The sequence below is a fragment of the Sphaeramia orbicularis genome, chromosome 24 (genome assembly GCF_902148855.1).
Source record: "Sphaeramia orbicularis chromosome 24, fSphaOr1.1, whole genome shotgun sequence".
Classification (NCBI taxonomy): Eukaryota; Metazoa; Chordata; class Actinopteri; order Kurtiformes; family Apogonidae; genus Sphaeramia; species Sphaeramia orbicularis.
This window is the reverse complement of record NC_043979.1, coordinates 16,037,654-16,058,928: the sequence shown is the minus strand read 5'-3', so window position 1 is coordinate 16,058,928 and position 21,275 is coordinate 16,037,654. Positions and strand designations below refer to the sequence as shown.

At 38.9% G+C, this 21,275-nt stretch overlaps 1 protein-coding gene across 3 annotated transcripts; it reads right to left on the bottom strand.

Annotated features, from left to right (window-relative positions):
• Window positions 1–53: 53 nt before the first annotated feature.
• Window positions 54–21,251, bottom strand: agbl5 (AGBL carboxypeptidase 5). Of its 3 annotated transcripts, none has more exons than XM_030127910.1 (17): window positions 21,165–21,251; window positions 20,006–20,299; window positions 19,652–19,823; window positions 19,327–19,493; window positions 18,709–18,886; window positions 17,663–17,841; window positions 16,873–17,413; window positions 16,546–16,715; window positions 13,920–14,055; window positions 13,614–13,831; window positions 13,340–13,533; window positions 5,404–5,534; window positions 5,256–5,308; window positions 4,725–4,909; window positions 3,314–3,447; window positions 3,118–3,231; window positions 54–1,837 (listed from the first exon to the last, which is right to left on the bottom strand). In XM_030127910.1, exons 2-16 carry the CDS (start codon window positions 20,218–20,220, stop codon window positions 3,154–3,156), a joined length of 2,751 nt encoding a protein of 916 aa, XP_029983770.1. In that variant the 5' UTR covers window positions 20,221–20,299; window positions 21,165–21,251; the 3' UTR covers window positions 54–1,837; window positions 3,118–3,153. The 3 variants fall into 3 exon arrangements, with proteins under 3 accessions (XP_029983770.1, XP_029983771.1, XP_029983772.1); XM_030127911.1 differs by lacking the exon at window positions 21,165–21,251 and adding an exon at window positions 20,887–21,132; XM_030127912.1 differs by lacking the exons at window positions 54–1,837; window positions 3,118–3,231; window positions 3,314–3,447; ... (1 more) ...; window positions 5,256–5,308; window positions 5,404–5,534 and adding an exon at window positions 11,927–12,296 and having other exon boundaries at window positions 13,241–13,533.
• Between the last annotated feature and the right edge of the window lie 24 nt (window positions 21,252–21,275).

Sequence of the window (21,275 nt, the reverse complement as noted above, 5' to 3'; positions counted from 1 at the left end):
GGCCTAATACATTGCTCATTATTTTACACAAACACCACAAACAGTTTGAGTTGATGTACACAATACAGTCCACATTTTATTTCAAGTTTTTTAAAATTACACTTGAGTTTTGTTCAGACACAGTATTGTTTGTCACAGTATAATTCATTTTGAAATGGTTAACGTTCACTTTGAAAAAGATACATCTGTAATAAGTCTCCTTACATAAAATATTTCTGACTGAATACACAGTAGTTAAGGACTAGTTGGTATGGGAGGGCAGAAAGCTCTGATGGAATGTAAGTATATTCAATACTGAGAGTGGCTAAAAAGCATACACACCTGTGGGACTTTTTCGTGTTCTACACTAAATGACGTGTTGTACAGAGACATTTGATATATACTATTCTTTGCAAATACATTTTTGTCTACACCATATGAATGCAGAGTGATGTAGACTTTGATTTGTTCTCTATCAAACACTGACAGTCATTCATAAAGTAACATTAGAGTGGCTTTAATGTTGACTAAAATTACAAAAAAAAACAGCTACCCAGCCCAGGTATTTTGCAAAATACAGCAGTTCTCTTTGCCACATTGATTTTTCAGGGTCTGTTTGTATTATTATCAGCTGTCTTTAACATTCATAACCCCACTAGTGTTTTCAGCCTTTCTGTAACCCTTGCTGTGCCATTCAGTTTCAGAGAATGGCCTGATTGAATGTATACATACACACTGTGACTGTAGTCCAAGAACATTTTTGGCATCAGTCCATGTGCTGCTGCATGTAAAAGGCAGGTCATACAGTATACAATGGCTTGTGATCAGTCAACAGCCAATATAACTCAATGTGTACAGTCTTCTACAATGTATCCTCTAACTAACATTATACAAGGGACAAGATTCACTGGATTAGTGGGACTTCAATATTGACAGACTGTAGTCTACTTCAGAGTCGGACTGGGCAATCGCTGTATTGTTGTGTCTGACAAGCTCCTACTAATCAATATCTCCTGAGTAAATTCACTGCCAGTGCCTCCAGAGAGTGTCTTGCTCCAACACCTGTCAAGAGTAACATCTCGCCAGAAAAGACAGTTAACAACAGTAAAACCTCGGAATTTTACTACAATCCCCCCATTGACCAGTACTTGGCTGTAACCTTGCTGCAGATTAGTTGGGTATGTGAACTATTTTAAGGTTCAAAGTCAAAATTCCTTATATCTAAAATGATTTATTGATGTAAAAAATGAAAAAGTCCAACAATGGGTGAATACATTTTATAGCCGCTATGTGCACATCAAACACAACCTCAGGAAAAACTATCACATTACTGTAAATACACGATTCACTTCACTCACATTTGTTTCTAATCTCATAATGGAAGTATGGTTTAAAAGGTGCTTGAATAAAAGTCAGCCTATTATAATAAAGCGGCTGACTGTGAGGACATTTATTATTAGTGCATAACAGTATTGGTCAGAGTGTCTTTCATATATTTTTGGAAGTGATAGCAGGAGGTACAAACTAACAGTAAACAAACTAAAAGAAACAGTGTGAGGTACAGTAACTTTAGTTGAAATGTTAAAGAACACACATTTGAGGTCACTGCCTTGATCAAATGAAAAGCTGAAAGTGTGCATCTTCCCTTCCTCAGCGGCGGCTGGGGTGTTATTGAGCAAGGCACTTAACCTCAAGAGCTACGTCAGTAAAGCTGCGCTGGGCAACAGTCATAAAGTTATATTGCACATTATCGAGAACCATCTTATCCTCCTGCGATGAAACTGCCCTCCCCTATGGTTTTAATGTTTTTGGTAATAGGTTTGTGGTAATACAAGCATATATAAAGCAAACAGACATTGAGGCTGAATCCCAATTCACCCCTTGGCCCTCCCCCTTACCCCTACCCCTCCATTTTGCAAGTACACCTTAAGGCACAGGTGTCAAACATGCGGCCCGGGGGCCAAAACTGGCCCGCCAAAGGGTCCAATCTGGCCCCTGGGATGAATTTGTGAAATGCAAAAGTTATGGTGAAATTATACTGAAGATATTAAAATAATTTTAGGTCAATTCAATCTAAAGTGGGTCAGACCAGTAAAATACTATCATAATAACCTATAAATAATGACAACTGCAATTTTTTCCTCTTTGTTTCAGTTTTAAAAAAGTGAAAATTACACAAAAATGTTCACATTTACAGACTAGCCTTTTACAAAAATGTGAACAACCTGAAATGTCTTAACAGTACTTTAATTTTACCAATATTCTGCCTGTTACTTAATGTTTTGTGTATTTGTAGATCCACTGTGATCTGTAAGTTATAATGCACATGTATAAATTATAAACTAAGGTGTAATATTGTTAAAATTGTGCTTATTTTTTAAAAGAATTTTCAGGTTCATATTTGTTCATGTTATATTCAAGTACTGTTCATAGGTGTAAACATTTTCATTACAGAATTTGACTTTTTTTCACTCAAAAACATACAGCAAATTTTGGAGTTGACTTTACTTATAACTTGTTGCCCTATTATTTATTTTATTTTACTGGTCTGGCCCACTTTATAAAATATTAGGCTGTATGTGGCCCCTGAAATGAAATGAGCTTGACACCCCTGCCTTAAGGGGTAGTGTTGTCCCAATTCTCAATTAAACGGAGGGGAAGGGCTAAGACCTCGAAACAGAGATTTTTGACAACCACACTATGAACGGAGGGGTAAAAGAAAATTCCTATAATTCTGTTTGAATCATTGGCAAGATGGAGGTAAAGAGCCAAAAAGTGCAGCAGTGTGATGAAAGAAACACAAAAATACGTATTTTCTTGGTAAACAACTTAATCATTTGATCGACCGTTTAATGCCGTTTCAATGTGTTATGGATCACACCTCTGCAGTTTATAGTTGATAGCCGCAAAAAGGTGACCAAAGCTGATGCAACAGAGATGGATACAGCTACTGACGGCATGGTGAACACTTCTGGAAACAAAGTTGCCGCATCTGTTAATAGCAGCATTGATGACTACCGATGACGTAACAGGTCTCGAAGGGTTGTCCCATTTCATAGGGGAATGTTTCAACCCCTACCCCTTGGAGCTCCGTTTGGGCTAAGGGGGAGGGCCAAAGGGTGAATTGGGATTGTGCCAAAAGGTACTCTCAGTGCTACAGTAGATATGTAGTTCCTAGGCTTCTCCACAAAGGGTCACAGTCTCACACATGTTGACAGTCTCAGGCAAAGGCATCAACGGAGGTTCCTCAACCTTTGAAGACAACACAGCATGCTTTACTTTGGTAAATTAACATCAACTATTGAATAATTCCAGTGTATTTATCAGCTTTTACCTGTTGCAGTTTTTCATTAGTCTCAGATGCAGTTTCTATAACAGCATCTCCTTTGTAGTGGACACTTCTGTCTGTATTCTTCTTTATCAGTGCTTTAGAGGCCAGCTGTATGGCAGCCTCCTTCCCAGCTACTCCTGTAGAGAAATAAAACTTTGACCTTAGCTTTACAGTTTACATTGTGAGGACTATTGGAAAATAAGAAATAACTTGACAAATACCAAATCATCTGTGAATGCTGTGAAATATGTATACAGCATGGGGAGAGGTATTCATTCATTCTCTAAACCACTTAGTCCTCAAGAGGGTTGCATGGGTGCTATTTGCTCTACTACTATCACTACAAGTAAAAGTTATGCATTCGATACTATACTTATGTACAAGTATGAAGTATTACCAGCAAAATAAGCTATATGGACAAACATATTGAAACACATCAGGTTTTGTAGGACTTAGCACTCCCACTGATTTAAAATACCACGGTCAAAATGTTCATGTCACTTGCTGTCAGTAATTATCATGGTAAATAGCTGACTTTTTTCTTCCTCAGTCAGAGTTGAAGAAACCAGATGATTGTGGTTTAAAATAATTATTCATACTGCGAATGTGACAAATATTTCAGAAATTACGGCTGGTAAAGAAATGTTCTACGATGAGTAAAATTCAGCAAAAATAAATTTCAAATCATTTTAGAAGCATAGATGACAATGGACAATGTAAACGAAATTAACCCTGACACTGAAATAAAAATGTTGATTGAAAAAGCATTTATGACAATAAAAATTTTGACATTTAGCAAATAAACACCTGAATTGTCATGAAATGTCATTTTGCAGTATGGTTTGTGTCAGTGTTTTATTAATCATATTTTTTTTTTATTATTACTGCTGTAATAATGCTGTTAGACCTCCTCTTAACTACATTATATTACTAGTGGGTAATTTTATCTATAGTTATATATATCACATGACATTTATTGTCCCACAGTGATGTCCCTTGCATAAGAGAAAGCTCAAACATATATTCCTTCAGTTTATCACCAAACAAAACAAAAATAAATATGATATCGGTTTACACTGAAGCAACAGGATGAAAAAAGTAATTTTAAAAGTATCTCAAGCTGTAAGAAGTACAGTATTTACTTCTGAGATGCATCAGAAGTATAAAATTGTACAAAATGGAAATTTACAAGCAAAGTATAAGTATGTGAAATTTGTGCTTACGTACTTAAATAAAAGTAATTAGTGACATTTCATAACTGCTTTTATTAAGTCTATAAAACACATAGAAATTAGCATGTGAATCAGGAATAGTTACTTTTAATCTTATGTGAAATCTGTCTGTACGTGAATCAAACCCCCATTCGGAAACTCCTTTTATACAATAATAATTGGAAAAAAAAAGGTGTACATGCCTGATAGCGACAGGTGTCGTTGGAGGCCAGGTTTTAACAGCTTCCACACTTTCAAGGTGGCTGATTCTTCCTTTGCTTCCTGTTTATCGCTAGAAGATGCTGTGTTACTGATATGGGTGGGCGGGGTTTCATTGGAGCCCGCCCTCCGGATGGGGATGCGGCTGATATGTGGTTGAAGTTCACACCTGGGCAGGTAACAAAGAGGATAATAGTTTCTACCACTTGACAATAAATCACAGGCATCTACGTGCTTCATGTGTAGTCTAATTATTCTACATCGTATCACATGGATTTCTTGGACGTAACATCATCTACACTACAAACAAAAAGTTAAGGATATTTCTTTTTTTTTGTCATTTTTGCCATTTGTAAATACAACTATGTCTGGTCATTAAAATAAAGTGTTTCAATTCAATTCACACACAAAAAAGTAAAGAGCGCTGTGCAAGAACCTCAACTGAAAAAAATAGCCCAAAAATTAAAAATATCCTTAAATTTTTGTTTGCAGTGTATAAGAATGAGTTCACTCACTTGCTGAATTTGATGGAGGAAAGAAGATGGTCGGGCCCCAAATCTTTAGTGGTCTGGAAAGGATATAGTAAGATTGGATATATCATGCATATTTCAGATATGTCAGAGCAAACTGAGGAGGATTTTGCTGCCTGTGGGTGAGGCTAACCTCTGTGGGGTGATGGGTGATGGTAAGAGGTCGACAACCTCTCCCCACACGCCCAGAACGTATGGGAAAAGGCGTTCTGGACCAACCCGCTGAGCTGGGTCCACCAGCCTGAAAGTCTGGACAGCTGAGGCCTGCCAAGCAGATGAAGGGACATAAATAAAAACAAAATGGAAGAAAAAAAAAAGAAATAAAACATGGTTGTTGCAGCTCAGTGTTTAAGTGTTATTCTCTGTAATTATACTAAATATGCAGCAGTAGTTCTGCTCTGCAAGAGTTATGTGTATAGTAGATCGCCAATATTTCCTTCCTTCATGTGACAGACTGCATTAAGTGGTTTGACCAACTGTTGCACTCATAAACAGCATCTGGTTTTTAATAAATGTGCTCTGTAGGGAAGGTGCAATGTGGAGAGTACAAACAAATGAGAGTCGAAGAGAGGAGAAAATCCACACACAGTAGTTGCTTCACAAAGGGATAGTTTTTATTCCAGAGGAAAGACAGCAGCACATTCAAGATGGTGATATTTGTAAAGATGTAACACAGACAAACACATAACCCTAGTTGGAGTTAGGTTAGCACCACATTGAGGGAAAACGCCACAATTCTCATACGGAGTATAATTCAGAATGATCTAGTGAGAATGTGACTATGCATACAGTAACTTTCTACCCAGAAGCTTTGTTTTGTTTTTGTTTTTTTTAAAATTTTTTTGTCTTTCTGGATGAAGATACAGACTTCACAGTGAAAAAGCAGAATACAACCATGGGACATTCTTGCGCCAATCTGAATCTGAGCCTTATAATGCACACCTGCTATCAGAAAATCATAGAAATATTGGGGAAAAAAAGACATCTAGGTCTCCATAGAGGATGTGACATAAGTTAAAAAAAAAAAAAGTTTTCAGTGTGTAATGCCATGGTTTGTTGTCCAGGAGCTCTTTTAGGCTCACAATCCATCATTTCTAACCATATTAAGAACATAATTCAACAGTTTTGCTTTGGTTAAAACGTCCACCGAGACATAAACGTCCTATTTTCCTCAATGTTCTAACAGTGTCTACAGTTGTATGCATTTAAAATATGAGCTATGTACCACAGATTAACTTTTCTCTCCAAAGCCACTACATGATAAATACATTTTCTCTTTCTCTATTATAAATTCTTCATTGCAATTAATCGCTTGGAAGGGAAAGTTTCTCTAGATCAAGAAAACCACGAGACAGACCAGGTTATGATACAGTCGCAGAAAAAAATATGTGAACCCCCTGAAATTCACCAGTCACCAGTATAAACAAGCAGAAAGTGCTTACCCTAATACCACAAAAATAATTATAATATTTCATGTCTTTATCAAACATAACTACAAAACATTCACAGTGCTGTGGGAAATAGTAAGTGACTCCATTTAATGACTCCAAAAAGAGATAATTAGAGTCAGGAATTTGCAAACATGAATTCTAATCAATGAAATGAGATTTGAGCCATTTACAGCATTTTACAACACTACTGTAAAAATTATTTGTGGACTGATGAAACCATGGTTGAATAGTTTGGAAAGAACACGCAGCTCTTGGTATGATCTAAAAAAAAAGATGGAGGGAGCATCATGATTTGGGGCTATTTGTTGGGCCTGGATCACACACCATCATGGAGAACAAAATGGAATCCCAAGATTATCAACATATTCTACAGCATAAAGACAGGGTGGCTGTCCAACAACTGAAACTCAGTAAAAAATGTGTGATGCAGCAGAACAATGGCCATAAATATATAAGTAAATTACTTCAAAAGGCTTCAGAGAAAGAAAAAAATAGGACCAATGCCCCTGTATCTCACTGGCATGTTCTATAAAGAATCAATAACAAGTTGAATTTGTGAGGTTGTCAGGTTCTGCTGCTATATTAGAGTCCTGCGGTCTTGAAGCAGGATATCAGTCTCCCAACAGAAGTGGGTGGTACTTCCACTGGACGAGAACTCAACTAATTAAATCAAAGTCCATATATGACTTCCTGCTCAAAAGTAACTATATTGATATCTGTAACCATTTCCATGTTATAAGCATCAAAATATAGACCATTATAAGTAAAGGAAAATGTTTAATATTTAAAAAATTCATAAAAAATGTTAAAAATCTAAATATCTCAAATCTGTGAACAACCTCTAGACATTTTCTCAATCAAGCTACATATAGAATTTGAAATGAATCTGACCAGTAGTGTCATCAGAGAAGAGGATGAAGGCCACACCAGACCCAGCACCTTCACAATAGCTCATGGCCTATCGGCCCGTGAGGTACAGAAATCACCTTTTGGACTGACCTAGTCAGAGTCCAGACCTGAACCTAATAGAAAACACCTGAGCTGATACACTTCTGTGAGACAGAATGGACCAAAATGTCCCTGGACATTGCACAGGTCCGATCAGCAGCTACCAAAAAACACTTGCTTAAAGTTATTGCTTCCAAAAGAGGTTCACTCAGTTTATAAATTCAAGTATTAACTTACTTTTTCCAGCAGCACTGTGAGTGTTAAATAGCTGTGTCAATAAAGACATGAAAGATTAGAATTGTTTGAGTGGTATTAGGTCAAATACATTGTGTTTTTAGTTGTGACTTTGATACAGATCAGATCAGGTTTTATAACCAATTCATGCAGAAAACAAGAACATTTCAAAGGGTTCACAAACTTTTTCTTGCCACTACATAATCTGGACAGTAAGGTGACACAAATGAGCAGACTAACTGGTTTTATTTTCAACAGACATCAGAGCATGGCACACCATAACTACACAGTCGAACAGCACTGAAACAGACGACAGCTACAGCGAAGCCAGGCCACATATTCTGAAAAGCTTTTTAATCTTATCAATTATTGATCTGGTTTATCTGCTGTTCAACGAAGAAAAAAAGCCTCTCCAGCTCACAGAAACTTAACCTCTCCATGTTCAGTGCAACTAAAAGTGCTGGTCCTAAAACAAAGACCATCAAGTACTCAGGTGACAGCATGTAAACCTGACCTACAGACAAGTTACTCTGGTTCCACAAACCACATATAAGCCCAGACGACAAGGTAACTTCACTCCTCTGCTAAATGAAAAATATATTAACTTTGACCAATGACAGCCTACTACACACCAGCCAGATTCACTAAGAAACACACTGATGTGTTTAAATAAATTATGAATATAACAAACACCACATATGACAAAGTTTTTTTTCCCACCAATCTGATGAAACAAGTAATAAATTTAAAAACATCTACACTTTATTTACACCAAAAGTAACATTGGAATCTCATTAAAAAATGTCTAACTCTGACTGTTGGAACAAACAGATTTTCTCTTGTATTGCTTGTTTACAAAACCAACTTTTTTCCCTTCTAAAGAAACTCTTATCATTGTCCCCATTAATGAGGATTTAAGCCAATGATGGTCCACATGAGGTTTCTGGCAGTAGGCTACTTTGTGAACATGTCAAGACCAAGACTGGACCGACACTGGAATGATACAGATTTCAGGTTTTAACAATGACAGACATGTATCACCAACTCGCATACAAAAATTAAAACAGTAGTCATAATTTTAGCTGTTTTCCAGTCATCAGAAATTATATGTATTGCAAAAGAAACAGAAAGAAGAAAAATATAAAATTGCAAGGTGCTTGAGCGATTTTACAGAAACTTAAGCAACACTATGCTCAGTCTAATTCTAAACTCCATGACTGAAAAATAAAAAAATAAAAATAATAGGGATGCACTGATCTTAAAATATCAATGAAAAAGAATATATGTACGGTGCTGATTCCAGTGTTTCCATATTGTTTGTTGGCTCACCACTAGTGTGCTAACCGCTACAAGACGTAACTATCAGTTTACATCAGTACACTTGCCTTGAAATCAGTGTCCACAGTTACTTAATATTAGAGATGCACACAGCTCAGCTCAGCACAAAACAAAACAAAATAGGACCAATGTCCCTGTATCTCACTGGCATGTTCTATCAAGAATCAATAACAAGTTGAATTTGCAAGTTTGTCTGGTTCTGTTGCTACGTTACAGTCCTATGGTCTTGATGCATTCAAAAATCAAAATTTCTAAAAACTGTGAACAGACTTTGCAGACATCGTCTCAAGGACGCAACATACAAAATTTGAAATGAATCTGACCAGTAGTTTCAGAGAAGAAGATCGTTGAAATGTACACATTGGTGAGCTTGAATTTGACCCTTCAAGGTTACTCAAGGTCAAAGGTCATGGACCCAAATGAAAGTCCATATATGACTTCCTATCAGTTCTCAATAGTAACTATATTGATATCTGTGATCATCTTATAACCCATCAACATATGACCCATTATAGGTAAAGGCAAATTCTTAATATTTCAAAATGTCATAAAAAAAATTCAAAAAACTAAATATCTCAAAACTGTGGATAAACTTTGTAGATGTCGCAAGGAAGCAACCTATAACATTTGAAATTAATCCGGCCAATAGTTTTGTCAGAAATGTCTGAATAAATTGCTAACGAAGACGATGATGAAGAAAAAGATGATGGTGAAGACGAGAATGACGACAAAGACGACGACAGACACAACGCCTTCACAACAGCTGAAGGCCTATCGGCCAGTGAGCTAGTGAGCCACTGGAGATTCCGGTACTTCTCCATCTACTTGGCACCATATTAATCGAACCGTGAGACGCTGTGCCTGAGCTGTCACTTCATCATACAAGTGAGCCTTTTATAGAGAAAACAGGTAAACATCACCCAGTGACACTGGTGAATGTAACCTTATGTATCAACAGGCCAATGACAGTCAGAGGCAAATATTAACCAATACAAATGTTCAGTCAATAGATCAGTGCATCCCTAAAAACACACTCAAACTGTGTAAAAAATTAAAGTGCCAAATGGCAAAGATAAACTCATAGCTCAAACTCATCCATTGCTGATTTCAAACCCCCATTAAAAGTATTACTAACCATATATCCATATTAGCTACTTAACAAGTCTCTGCACAGTTACCTGGGGATTCTTATTTCTTTATTGTTTTTAGCCTACAAACATTAAGTATAATATTTCCAAATGCTCTGATAAGATCTACTGTTCTTTGTGAAATTCTTATTGAAGAATGAAGATCACATAGGCTAGCATTTGTCCTTTCCTTCTCAAAATAACATTTTCTCATACAAAAACTGTTCCAGAAGCAAGTGAGTTGATGTAAGGTTGGTAACGAGTGGAAAATATGTTTACATACCATTAACATTTGAGTAACACTTTGCATTGTGTATTGGGTACCATAAGGCGCTAATAGATGTTATTACACCAATATAGGCAGAAAGAAAAATGACAACATTTGAGCAAAGGTTAAAAGAGCTAGCACCAGTGATGTTTCTCAAATCCACACACACACACACACACACACACACTCACACACACCAGACCAGGTAGAGATCAGCGCGTCATCATTCTACCTGAAGAGTCAGGCAGGTGCAGTTTTCTGCAAAGACAGTCTCTTTGAGACAACTAAAAACGCATCTCATCTGGTACTTTAAGAAGTGTTAAGAGCTTACACCCACACATCCACCCACACACATACACACAAACACACAAAGGGTATAGTCAGATTCAGTCCGGGGTGGGCCCAGTGGGCGTGTTGCTGGCCGGTGGAAGGCCCTGAAGCAGTAGGGGGCTCAGTTTGGAGAGCAGCCCGGGGCGGGGCAGTGCCTGCAAGGAGGGGAGCAAGGTGGAGAGGCTGGGAGGCTGGAGGGAGTACAGACCTGTCATACTGACGGAGGCCGGGAGGGACAGGAGCCGGCTGCACACACCGAGGAAGACGAGGAGGAAGAGGAGGAAGGGGGTGAGAGAGGGGGGCGGACGGGTGTGTGGCTGTTGCTGGGAGACCGGAGGATGGAGCGGTGGTGGGGAGGGCGTCTCTTCTCCTGAGCTTTAGCTTCTACAGAGAGAGACACATACAAGTGCTCAGACACATGCAGGGTTTGTGGAAACTCAAACAAATGTAAAAGAGCCAAGTGACAACAACCGATCACTCGAGTTGTTAAGGTTCATTTATGCTCGCTTTATGTACATAAGTAGGTACGTCCATTTCTAATGTTGTCATCCGTCACTGCTTTCATACTTCCATGCATCCTGTACATTGGAATGAGCGTTTCTCAATCAATCCATCAGAGGGCATCGCTCTTAATTACCATACTGGTCAAATACCATGAAGAAGAGTCAAGTTTTTTGAGAAGAAGAAAGTCAATAATAACAAATGTGGCGATGACAGAGGAGGTTTTACTAATATGATACTAATGCTAGAATGTTGAAAAGGGTAGTTGTCACAAATATGTCAGTAGTTTTTCCACTAACTCACACAGTCACTCTTCGAAAGCTGCTATTTATGGAAATTATTCTGTTCAAATTTCAACACTGCCTCCACTGTTCCCAGAGGTACCACTCTGTTTCGTCCATCCAGGTACGCATCTGCAAGCTCCCGGAAAACGGACAGAACTATGCATGTAATTTATGTTATGCAAAACTGCTTCTCAACGGAAAAAAATTCTGTATGTTTAAATACGCTCTCCTCCAAAATATACAACTGTGGTGTCATTGCTTTGGAACATGGCTCAACATAATATGTGGTAATGTGCAGCAAGCAGGAGGGTTGGGATCATGCTACAGTCATGCAGAGCTCATGCTGAGATGAAAGACCTTACACATGGTATCCTGATACCAAAACCATGACAACTTTTACAACATGAATGCATTAAATCTAAAGTGAACTTTGCACAAGCACAAAATGTTCATCTAGCTTCATCAAGAGCTACACCAGCATCCATCTTCAGAAGGAGAATTAAGGCAACAAAAAAAGGAAACCTAGAGCACAGAACATGATATATGGACATTAGGGTTGGGAATCTTAGTTGTAAGGCCGATACGATACGCATCTCGATACAGCATCTCCGATCCAATATATTAAAGATACGTGTGTGGCACCTTGCAATGTGATACGATTCACACCCAAATCACAATACAGAGTGATTCAGCACATTCTGATTCAACACATTCATTCTGATAAAACAAATATATGCAGTGCAATTCAATGAGCTTGATTATTTATTTATCAAATAAGATCATGATTTTTCACAAAGTGGCTTTAGTTCAATTTCAGATCATGTGCCTCACATACAATCAGTGAAGAGGTTAGGACTTTGTTTCCAAAGTTGTTTCTCTGCATGTTTCTAACCCTCAACTTCTTGCTCCATCACCAAATCACTTTGTAATGTAATGTATTTGTAATGTAGGTAATACAGAAAAAGGTTCCGTCACTTTAAGAGATACCTGTGCAAAGTATTCTGGGATGCACTGTTAGATACATATGTCACTGTTTAAAGAAGTATCTCTGGTATGTACGGCAGTATTCAACACAGTTGATCTAGTAAAACGTACACGTTCAGAAACCACATGTCGTCACCTCCCTCTATGTCTGTCAGATTCAGATACAGACATTACAGTATTAATCGTTGGCGCTCATGCCACAGTACATTCACAGAGCTCACACTGTCATGTGCAGTGCACAGATCTGCGAATCTGCGGCACACGTTAACATAGGTCTGAAGAAAAGAAAAACTTTACTCAAATAAAGAGTAACACTTTTAAATGCAAGTAAAAATATTTTCTATTGAACGGATCGAATTTTATCGATACAAACATTCAGCAACCGATGCAACGCGATATCATTCCAAACTTTTCATTCACTTGCAGCTTCTCTATCGGTGCACTCGGATCGTGCACACACGTGTCGGTGTATCGATACCTATCGGATAATCTTCCCATCCCTAATAGATAGAGAAAAGGGGCAGAGGAAGGAAACGCTCAGTGAAAGGTGATAGAAAACACCAGCCAGCAGACCAGGCACATGGTTGGATGGAGATCAGCTTACCCCTGACTGGCCCCAGTGTCTTGTTTCCTCCTCGTACGCTGCTGTTGTGTTGTGCGTGGGATCGAGGCGGGGGGCAGCCAAAGGTAAAGCTCGGCGAATTGTGAATCTTCGGGGATGGTGTCTGGCTGCTGCTACTGTGGCTGTTGCAGCGAACACGACTTAAGGTGTTCTCAGATGAGGAGCCGGACAGACAGCTACAAAACAAGACAAATGTATGTTATAGAAGCTGTTGTGGTGAATTGTACAAGAGTTGGTTTTCTGACTGTAAACCCACTTGTTGAAGCTCTTTGGAGGTGAGGCTTTGCTGCCATTGTGGTGTATTCTTGGGGGAGCATGAGCGTGGATGTGCGTGCTCAGGCCTTTGGTGTTGCGGACATGCTTGAGGATCCAGGCTCGGAGGTTTGTAAGGCAGCTGTGCTCCGACAGCACCAGCCTTGGCCAGGGGTTACACTCGGCCATATCCAGAGCAGAGATTGCCACAGCACGCCCAACCTAATACACAGGCAAAATTCAGTCTTCAGTTACTTCCAGGAGATTTTTTTTTATTTCAATTCTCGATAAACCGCTCTAGGCTACGTACCTGCTCAAATATTTCTGGAGTGTATTTTGGAGGGAATGATGGAGGCGGGGGTGGGGTTGCCCGTCCGTTGTCATGGCAGGCAGGTGGGATGGTGTTCATAGATTTCCCCGTGTTGTAGTTGCACTCCAAAGTGTAGCTGATGGGAACCAATAACAAGAGTGAATTAAGCACAAGTAACTATTGATAAATCTTTTCAAAGGAGTGATATTTTTGCTTTTTTTTTAAATGGAATTATGCATTTTAAAACATTTCCCTGTGGTCTACATAAACTGTAAATGCTATGCTGGGGTCTGAATTCTTCATTAATTAAACTCCACAGGTCCATCTTCAACCCTATGTCTGAGTAATGACACCAGAAAGGTCCTTTTGAGCACTGGCCCTTTAAATGCACATAAGCCACTTCACGCCCCACCCCTTCCAGATTGTTGGCTGTGCTGCTCTGTCCCGTTCAACCAACGACTGAACATTTTAGGAAATCGGCTCAAAGTTTGGACATATTTTCAGTATGGACTACTACCACTGCTACTGACAAACAATTATGCCGTACTCTGAGAAATGTTTGTCAGAAGTCTTGACCTTATATGTGCAAATGTTGTGCAAAACTAGTTATAGGCGTAACAAATTAAGCAGGAATTAAAATGCTTTGTAGAAATCCACTCAATTTTTGCCAAAGTGAATATAAAGATAGCTTTGCAGCACCTGGAGGGTTCAAATTCAAACTTTTTGAGCTGTTAGGGTCCAAATGCACAAATAAATGTACCATAGACTAATAAAAGTGGGTTTAGCAAAATATGACCCCTTTAAGTGCTTTCTTAATCGGTCTGATCAAGCGGTCAAGATTAACTAAATCATCACATAAATTGTTAGGAATAATCAGAATTATTTGCTATGAATATTAATCACTAGATTTCAAAAGGCTTGAAAAAAAAGAAAATATGGTATTAAGAGAGAAACAGAAAGGATTCATATTTATGTTCTAATCATTCAGTTTAATACCTTTTTAATAGTAAATACAGATTGTTTTTATGTTATCAGTAGATTTCCAACAAAACTGACTTTTGGGTGGAAAGTACAATCTGAATTTGAAAACCATCAAAAGCATTAAAATTAGTTCAGTCAGGACCGCTTTAATGAAAATAACCGGTTACTTAAGTAAAATATATAAATATATGACAGTCTGGCTCTAATCTGGTCTTATCTGATCCCTGTCTTTGCACATGCAACAGCAGCATCCATGAAAACGACATGACATTGATTGAATCAGACGTGGCATAAAAAGGAGGAGCTGGGTCACAAATGCAACTAATGCAAATATGGCCAGAAAATCATCCAACCTCAGGGAGATTTAGCTACAGGATGCTTAGAAGGGAATCAGCTGTTAACACTGATGCACTATGTTGCCAGAGCTTACAAGAAATTTATTTCATGCTCAAGTGCAAGTTAGAATTTTTCAGAACGTTCCATATGTAGTCCATGTAAATATGAAAAGAGAAAGAAAGGCAGTAGGTTGCTGGCAGATGACATCGTGTTACTGCTTTGCTATGGTGTGAACTGCAAAAAGAGAGTGGGAAGTAATTTTCTAGACAGAACACTTTATCCAAAATGTAGAATTGTTTATGTATATGTGCATTTGTATATGAAGTGTTCATGGTTTTTGATTTATACATACATATACAGCAAGCATTTACTCACTGTATTAATTCACATATATAGTGACATTTCACGGTTCCTTTCAGAGTAGTTAATCCAATCATGTTAAGTAGATAACCATGACATTAATGTCTTGGTACCACAGCAGTGAATGTTTGTTAAATTAATCCACAGCTGTCTGTCAGTAGTTATGAGGGATGGGTCATGTTTCAGAAGAGTTATACTATATGAAAACTGAATAGTTCAAGTGATTAATGTCCGTCTGTCCAACCACAACACAGTTAATCAACGTGCATAAAAAGAAGCACAGCACACATCACTGGGTTTCCAACTTGCTTCAGTGAGAGAATGGTGTTTTCAGGACTGTATAAGTAATGTAGAGCCCGGGATGAACTTGTCATGACTAATTACCTGTGACTATCGATTAGAATTCTGCTTGGATTGTCCTTCCCTAGCAGTTTAAGTGCCTGAATAGCAGGAAACCCTTTTAGTCCTGTGGTAAAAAGGCTAATCTTCACAACATAAGGATAACATCCAAGATATTATAATTTTCTCCAAAATTTTGACTTTGATTTTGTCTGTACGAGCATACTTCAGGCTTTCCTTCATCTCATCCATTTTGCCCTCTGTCCAACCCTCATGCACTCCCCCCCAGAATCATGTGACCGACAATTACCTTTAGGTTTTAATCCTCCTTTAACCAGTTACTGAGACAGACCAGTCTATCAGTAACTGGTATGTCATATCACTGTCGTACAAATGTACAAATGCTGCTATTGGCTGCACATTTATGTCTGTATACGGAGATGGCATCACATATTTATCCTTTGTTTTATTTCAGAACAAACAGTGAAAGCTGCTTGATCAGCAATGTTATCTCCACATTGCTGACAAATGTAGTTTAACTAGCCATACACTCTACAGTACTAGAACTGAACTCAGCTGCTGAGGCGGTGTGTATCTAATGGTATCTGACCTGTGAAGGAGTCCTATCGCCTTGTGGATGGCCACTCGCCCGCTGCCTTCTTTAGACTGGCCATCTCTCTTGTCCCGTGCGTACATGTTTTTCTCAGAGAAGTTGCAGCCCAGGAAATCAAAGTGGGCAGAGTTCACAGCAATCAGTCTTGGATACAGCATATTCTCAACCTGCAGAGAGAAAAAGCACAGCACAAAGTTTAGTAGATGTTAGCAGTAAAAATAGTTACAACCTATCGCTGACACACAGTAAAAACAACTGAATGTGACTTGACAGTTTTCTAAAAATACTGGAAGGAGAGACGAGGTAAAAGAGAGGAAAAATCACCTGGTGGCTTTCATCTGGAAGGCTATTTCCATACATGAAGCATCCTCGTTTAGAGGCGTGGCCATGCAAGTCCACATAATAAGCCACACCTCCTTCCTGGGGTGGAATTGATTCCTGCTTCTCTGCCTCTGTGTTTGTTGTCTCTACACTAAGAGCAGCCACCGTTTCTGAGGAACTCGATGAACTGTTCTGGTATCCCTTTTCCATCTCTGTGGTGACCCAGGCATTTTCTTCTGTCACCATGGCAACATCTGGCTGGGCAGGATTTGCGTCCTTTTCTGCATTCCGTTGGTTCAGGCTGACTTCAAGGGCAGTGAGAGGAGGGGATTGATGCTGATTGGCCTGCTTGATGTTGAGGGGAGGAGTCTGTGTGTGCGTCGGGCTATTACACTGGCTGTTACGAGTGCTTGACTGTGTTCTGCGCACTCGATTGTGTGTGTGGTGGTACAGTAACAGTGTTTTGGCTGCATAGATAGAAGGGTGCAGCTCAGGGCTGGGGTTAAGATATTGCCTATTCAAGTTTACACCCCTGGAATCAGTCCTATAAAACAAATAAAGGTTACAATATAAAACATCAAATATAAGACATCAAAACATATTTTACATGTTACTCTGTTATAATTAAGCTTGAAACTGATGTCAAGTTGTGCTGCATTCAGCTATCACTTAAAGGAAAGTTGGTCATTACAACCACCTACCAGTGCTTAAAGGTATAAAGCACATAGTCTATATTTAAGCACACATCACACCTGCATTACTACAGTAAAATTTAACATTTATTTTTTTTTACCTGTAGTGCCCACGGACAACCCCATCTGGATTGAGCATCGGAATGAGCTTGAACACAAACATGTTCCGAAGGGCATGAGCTCGTGGGTCATCTTTTCTTAGAATGAAGTTGAGAAAACCGTTGAATACAAAGGATGAGGGAGTTTCCCCAGGGTGCACTCGACTACTGAGGAAAAACACCTGCATACACACAAAGGTACAGATGACAAACTTCAGCTTTGACACCGTTAGGAATTCAACATTAATTTGACCCTTGAACTTTGTTAAAACTTATCAAAATATTGCTTGTGTGCCGACTTTAAGCTTCTACAGTTGCTATAACAATTCATAGCCCAATCAGGACTTAAATAATTTGTTTCACTTGAAAGCTATATATTCATTGTAGTGAAATAAGAAATTGTCATCCAAAACTAAACATTGTGCATCCTTTACCATAACTAGCTATTCCCAGATAACAACATTAAAGTGATGGTTTTGTGCATTACAGTTCTCATCATACATTGTCAGCACTGACAGTGGCACACGACCTTGTAATAAGATTACAAGTTTCAACTACACCAGCAAGCTGTGGAAAAAGTCAAGTGTCTGACAGCATCTGAAGATGAAGTGACTGTCACAAGGAAGAAACTGGAGGACTTTTTAAAAGTCAGGTCGAAATCTGATCCTGCTCCTCTTGAGCAGTGGACACAAAATGTGGACAGTAACTAAAGTAAAGTGTATACGTTACTGCCTGCATCAACCTCCTCAGAATGCATACTTTACATGACTGGCTTCATTACAAATAAAGCTACAAATTTGCTGTTAACAAAGTCACAAGTAACCTTGTTTTTTTATACATCCTAAAGCAGATTGAGTATCAGGAAGCCAATGTCAAAGCTCTAGCTAAAGAAGACAAATTTTCTCTCCTGACTTCTATTTTCTTTCCCTGACTTCACCACATTCCACGACTTAAGTTTTGAACATGCAAAGGTAATTCTGCTTTGAGAACCCAAAACTGAGAGAGGGTATTTGGTACAGTCCTAGTGCTTGTGTACAACCAAGTGATACCCTTTTGCTGGCGAAGCGGTGTGGTCTAGGGGTGTTGGTGTCGGGAAACAGCTGAGGCAGACGGGGTTCCCTCTCCTCCTGCATCCCGCTGCAGTTGGTCACAGTGAGAAGGTCCACCCTGTTTCCATCTAGAGAGTGGCAGAGCAACTCCCTATGGTAATACATGCTGCCCGGCGGACTGGCAATGACAGGCGTCGAAGATGGAGTTAGAAGGAAAGAAGGTCAAAAGTCAAATGTGGCAAATCCATTTACAACAAAGCGCAAAATGTGAGTTGAAAGTAATGTAATGATGAAAGTAATAATGTTTGCAATATAGTCATGCGTAAACCTAAATTAATTAATGTTTGGTGGCTTGCCTTCGTTCCCCAGCTTTTGTCTGTTTGCGCGTACTATGTGTTATTGCTTATTTTTCTTTTTTTAATGTCTTTGTTCAGTTATAGTATTATGTTATTTGTAAGTTTTTTGTTTGTTTTTTTTCACCTGCTAATTAGACTCCAGACAGAAATTAACCATATGGCTAAAATCTCTCGTATTTCCGTGTAAATGTTTATTAATACAAACTGTCCCATTTTATAAATCAATCAATCAATAATGTGCTTTATCTGTCTAGTCTTTTACCTGCTTGGACTGAGCTGAGCAGCTTTGGGGTAGTTCTCATCTAACTGGTGCAGCATCTCCTGGCATTCAGTGTAGGAAAAGGGGAAGCAGAAGGAGAAGAAGGTGGTCGCCCCCCTCACTTCTAACAACCGGTGAGTGAATGAGAGGATGAACTGGTTATCTACAATCTGGTGAAAAAAAGAGAAGAGGACACGCATGAAAGATATATAATAAAATAAATACAAGTATACATGCTCACAGTGCATATATTATCAAACAACCTGTCCTTAATGTATAATGTAAATATCATTTATCTAATACCGTCCAACAGAATACTTATATATACCTCAGATGTAGGTCTGTCACGGATCCTCTCCCATCGTGTCTTTCCCGGTAAAGTGCGTACAAGTGGAGCCATTCCCTGGCTATAAAGCTTTCTCTGGTTGTTCATGTTCATCACATTGATTTTCAGTAACTTTCCAGGTGCTGCGCCTCGTACACTGAAGAAAAACCATGATCTAAAACATAAAATGATGTTTTGAAAGCCATGAGTTATGTAGCTCATGATACTACACAGTAACAACACACTTATCCAGCATTGCTCCTGCCTTTTGTTATCCCCTCATGAAAAATATGAGCCATTATGGCTGAAAAGTGTGCGTAAAACAACAAATGCAACCCAGTGAAAGTTTGTAGTTACCTGTTTCCATTTTCATGTTCTGTTCCAGCACAATCTGGCTGTGTCCACACATTGAACTCATAGTCAGGGGTGAGATTTGAGCCTGATGCAGCACCCCCGTTAGAAGCTGTATCGGAAGGAGGGCTGGAGCTCCCCTTCTCCACCTTCTCCACACGTGCCAAATTCCCTGAGTCAAACTTTGAGCTGAACACAATATTACCAAAGCGAGCCTCCATTGTTCTGAACTCTTGTCTTTTCAGTTTTCTCTCTGCAGGTCTTTAATAAAATGCCAGTCAGCAGCCTGACACAGACAGCCTGTAAAGAGATAAACACAATAATATTTGCACTGAGACAGAATGAAAACACCCACTGCTGATTATGCAGTGAGAACAAAACTGGAAAAAAATGTAGGTGTCTGGCTTGCAATTTGTGATAAAACTTCAGGGCAAAGATTAAATAACTCACTATTAAATATGTTGTGCCCTGAATAGAGTTACTGTGGTCTCCTTTGGCTGTGACATATTACAGAATAGAGGCAGAAAATCATTATTGTGTGTGACTGTACCATATTCTGTACAATCATACCACTGTACAGTCTATCAACACAAGGGGTAACAGTGACAACCTGTGGCTATTTAAGGAAATACATCTATGTCCAAACTACATATGTTATTATCTTTAAAAACGATTCAATGTTGCATTATTTAACGTAATCATTGTATTACTAGTGGCATCTAAATTGTTCCACGAGTGATTATCCCTCTATGATCCCAAAAAGACTGCACTTTTGCTGTGCAACATGAAGATCTGCTCTTGTGTGATTTCAGAAACAGAGCAATAACAAAAACAGCTGATCGGGAAATCAGCTGCATAGTTAGCCAAGGTAAAGGGTCATTTCCTATCGTAATACTCGGTCCTCAAAACGGCATTGTCTAACATTCTTTGAATAAACTACTGCTAGCTAATATTCACAACAATGCTAGCCTCGGTGGTCAATGTCATACTGATTATGTTGCTAGCGTACGTTTGTAGGCTGAGGCTAACTTAGCTGTCGAACTAGCAGTCCTCGCTTAAAAACGACAGCCTTACACAAAATATACAGTCATTACTCATTGCACTATCAGGCTCTGTATGTCCTGCATCATAGCGTTTTCAGGAGACGGCGAGTTTTTAGTCTTACTTTGCTATTTTCGATCGAGGTCCATTTTTGTTTTCAGCGTCCTCCTCAGTTCTCAATTCATTGCTCTGAATGGTGCGTTCAAGACCTTCTGTAAAAGTGAACGCTCACTGG

Coding starts and splice junctions, on each gene's coding strand:
- agbl5 (XM_030127910.1), bottom strand. CDS start 20,220: ATGGAGGCTCGCTTTGGTAATATTGTGTTCAGCTCAAAGTTTGACTCA. Junction 17,414..17,662: donor GTTGTCCGTGGGCACTACAG/GTAAAAAAAAAT, acceptor TTTGTTTTATAG/GACTGATTCCAGGGGTGTAA. Junction 4,910..5,255: donor TCCTCCATCAAATTCAGCAA/GTGAGTGAACTC, acceptor TTACCTGCCCAG/GTGTGAACTTCAACCACATA.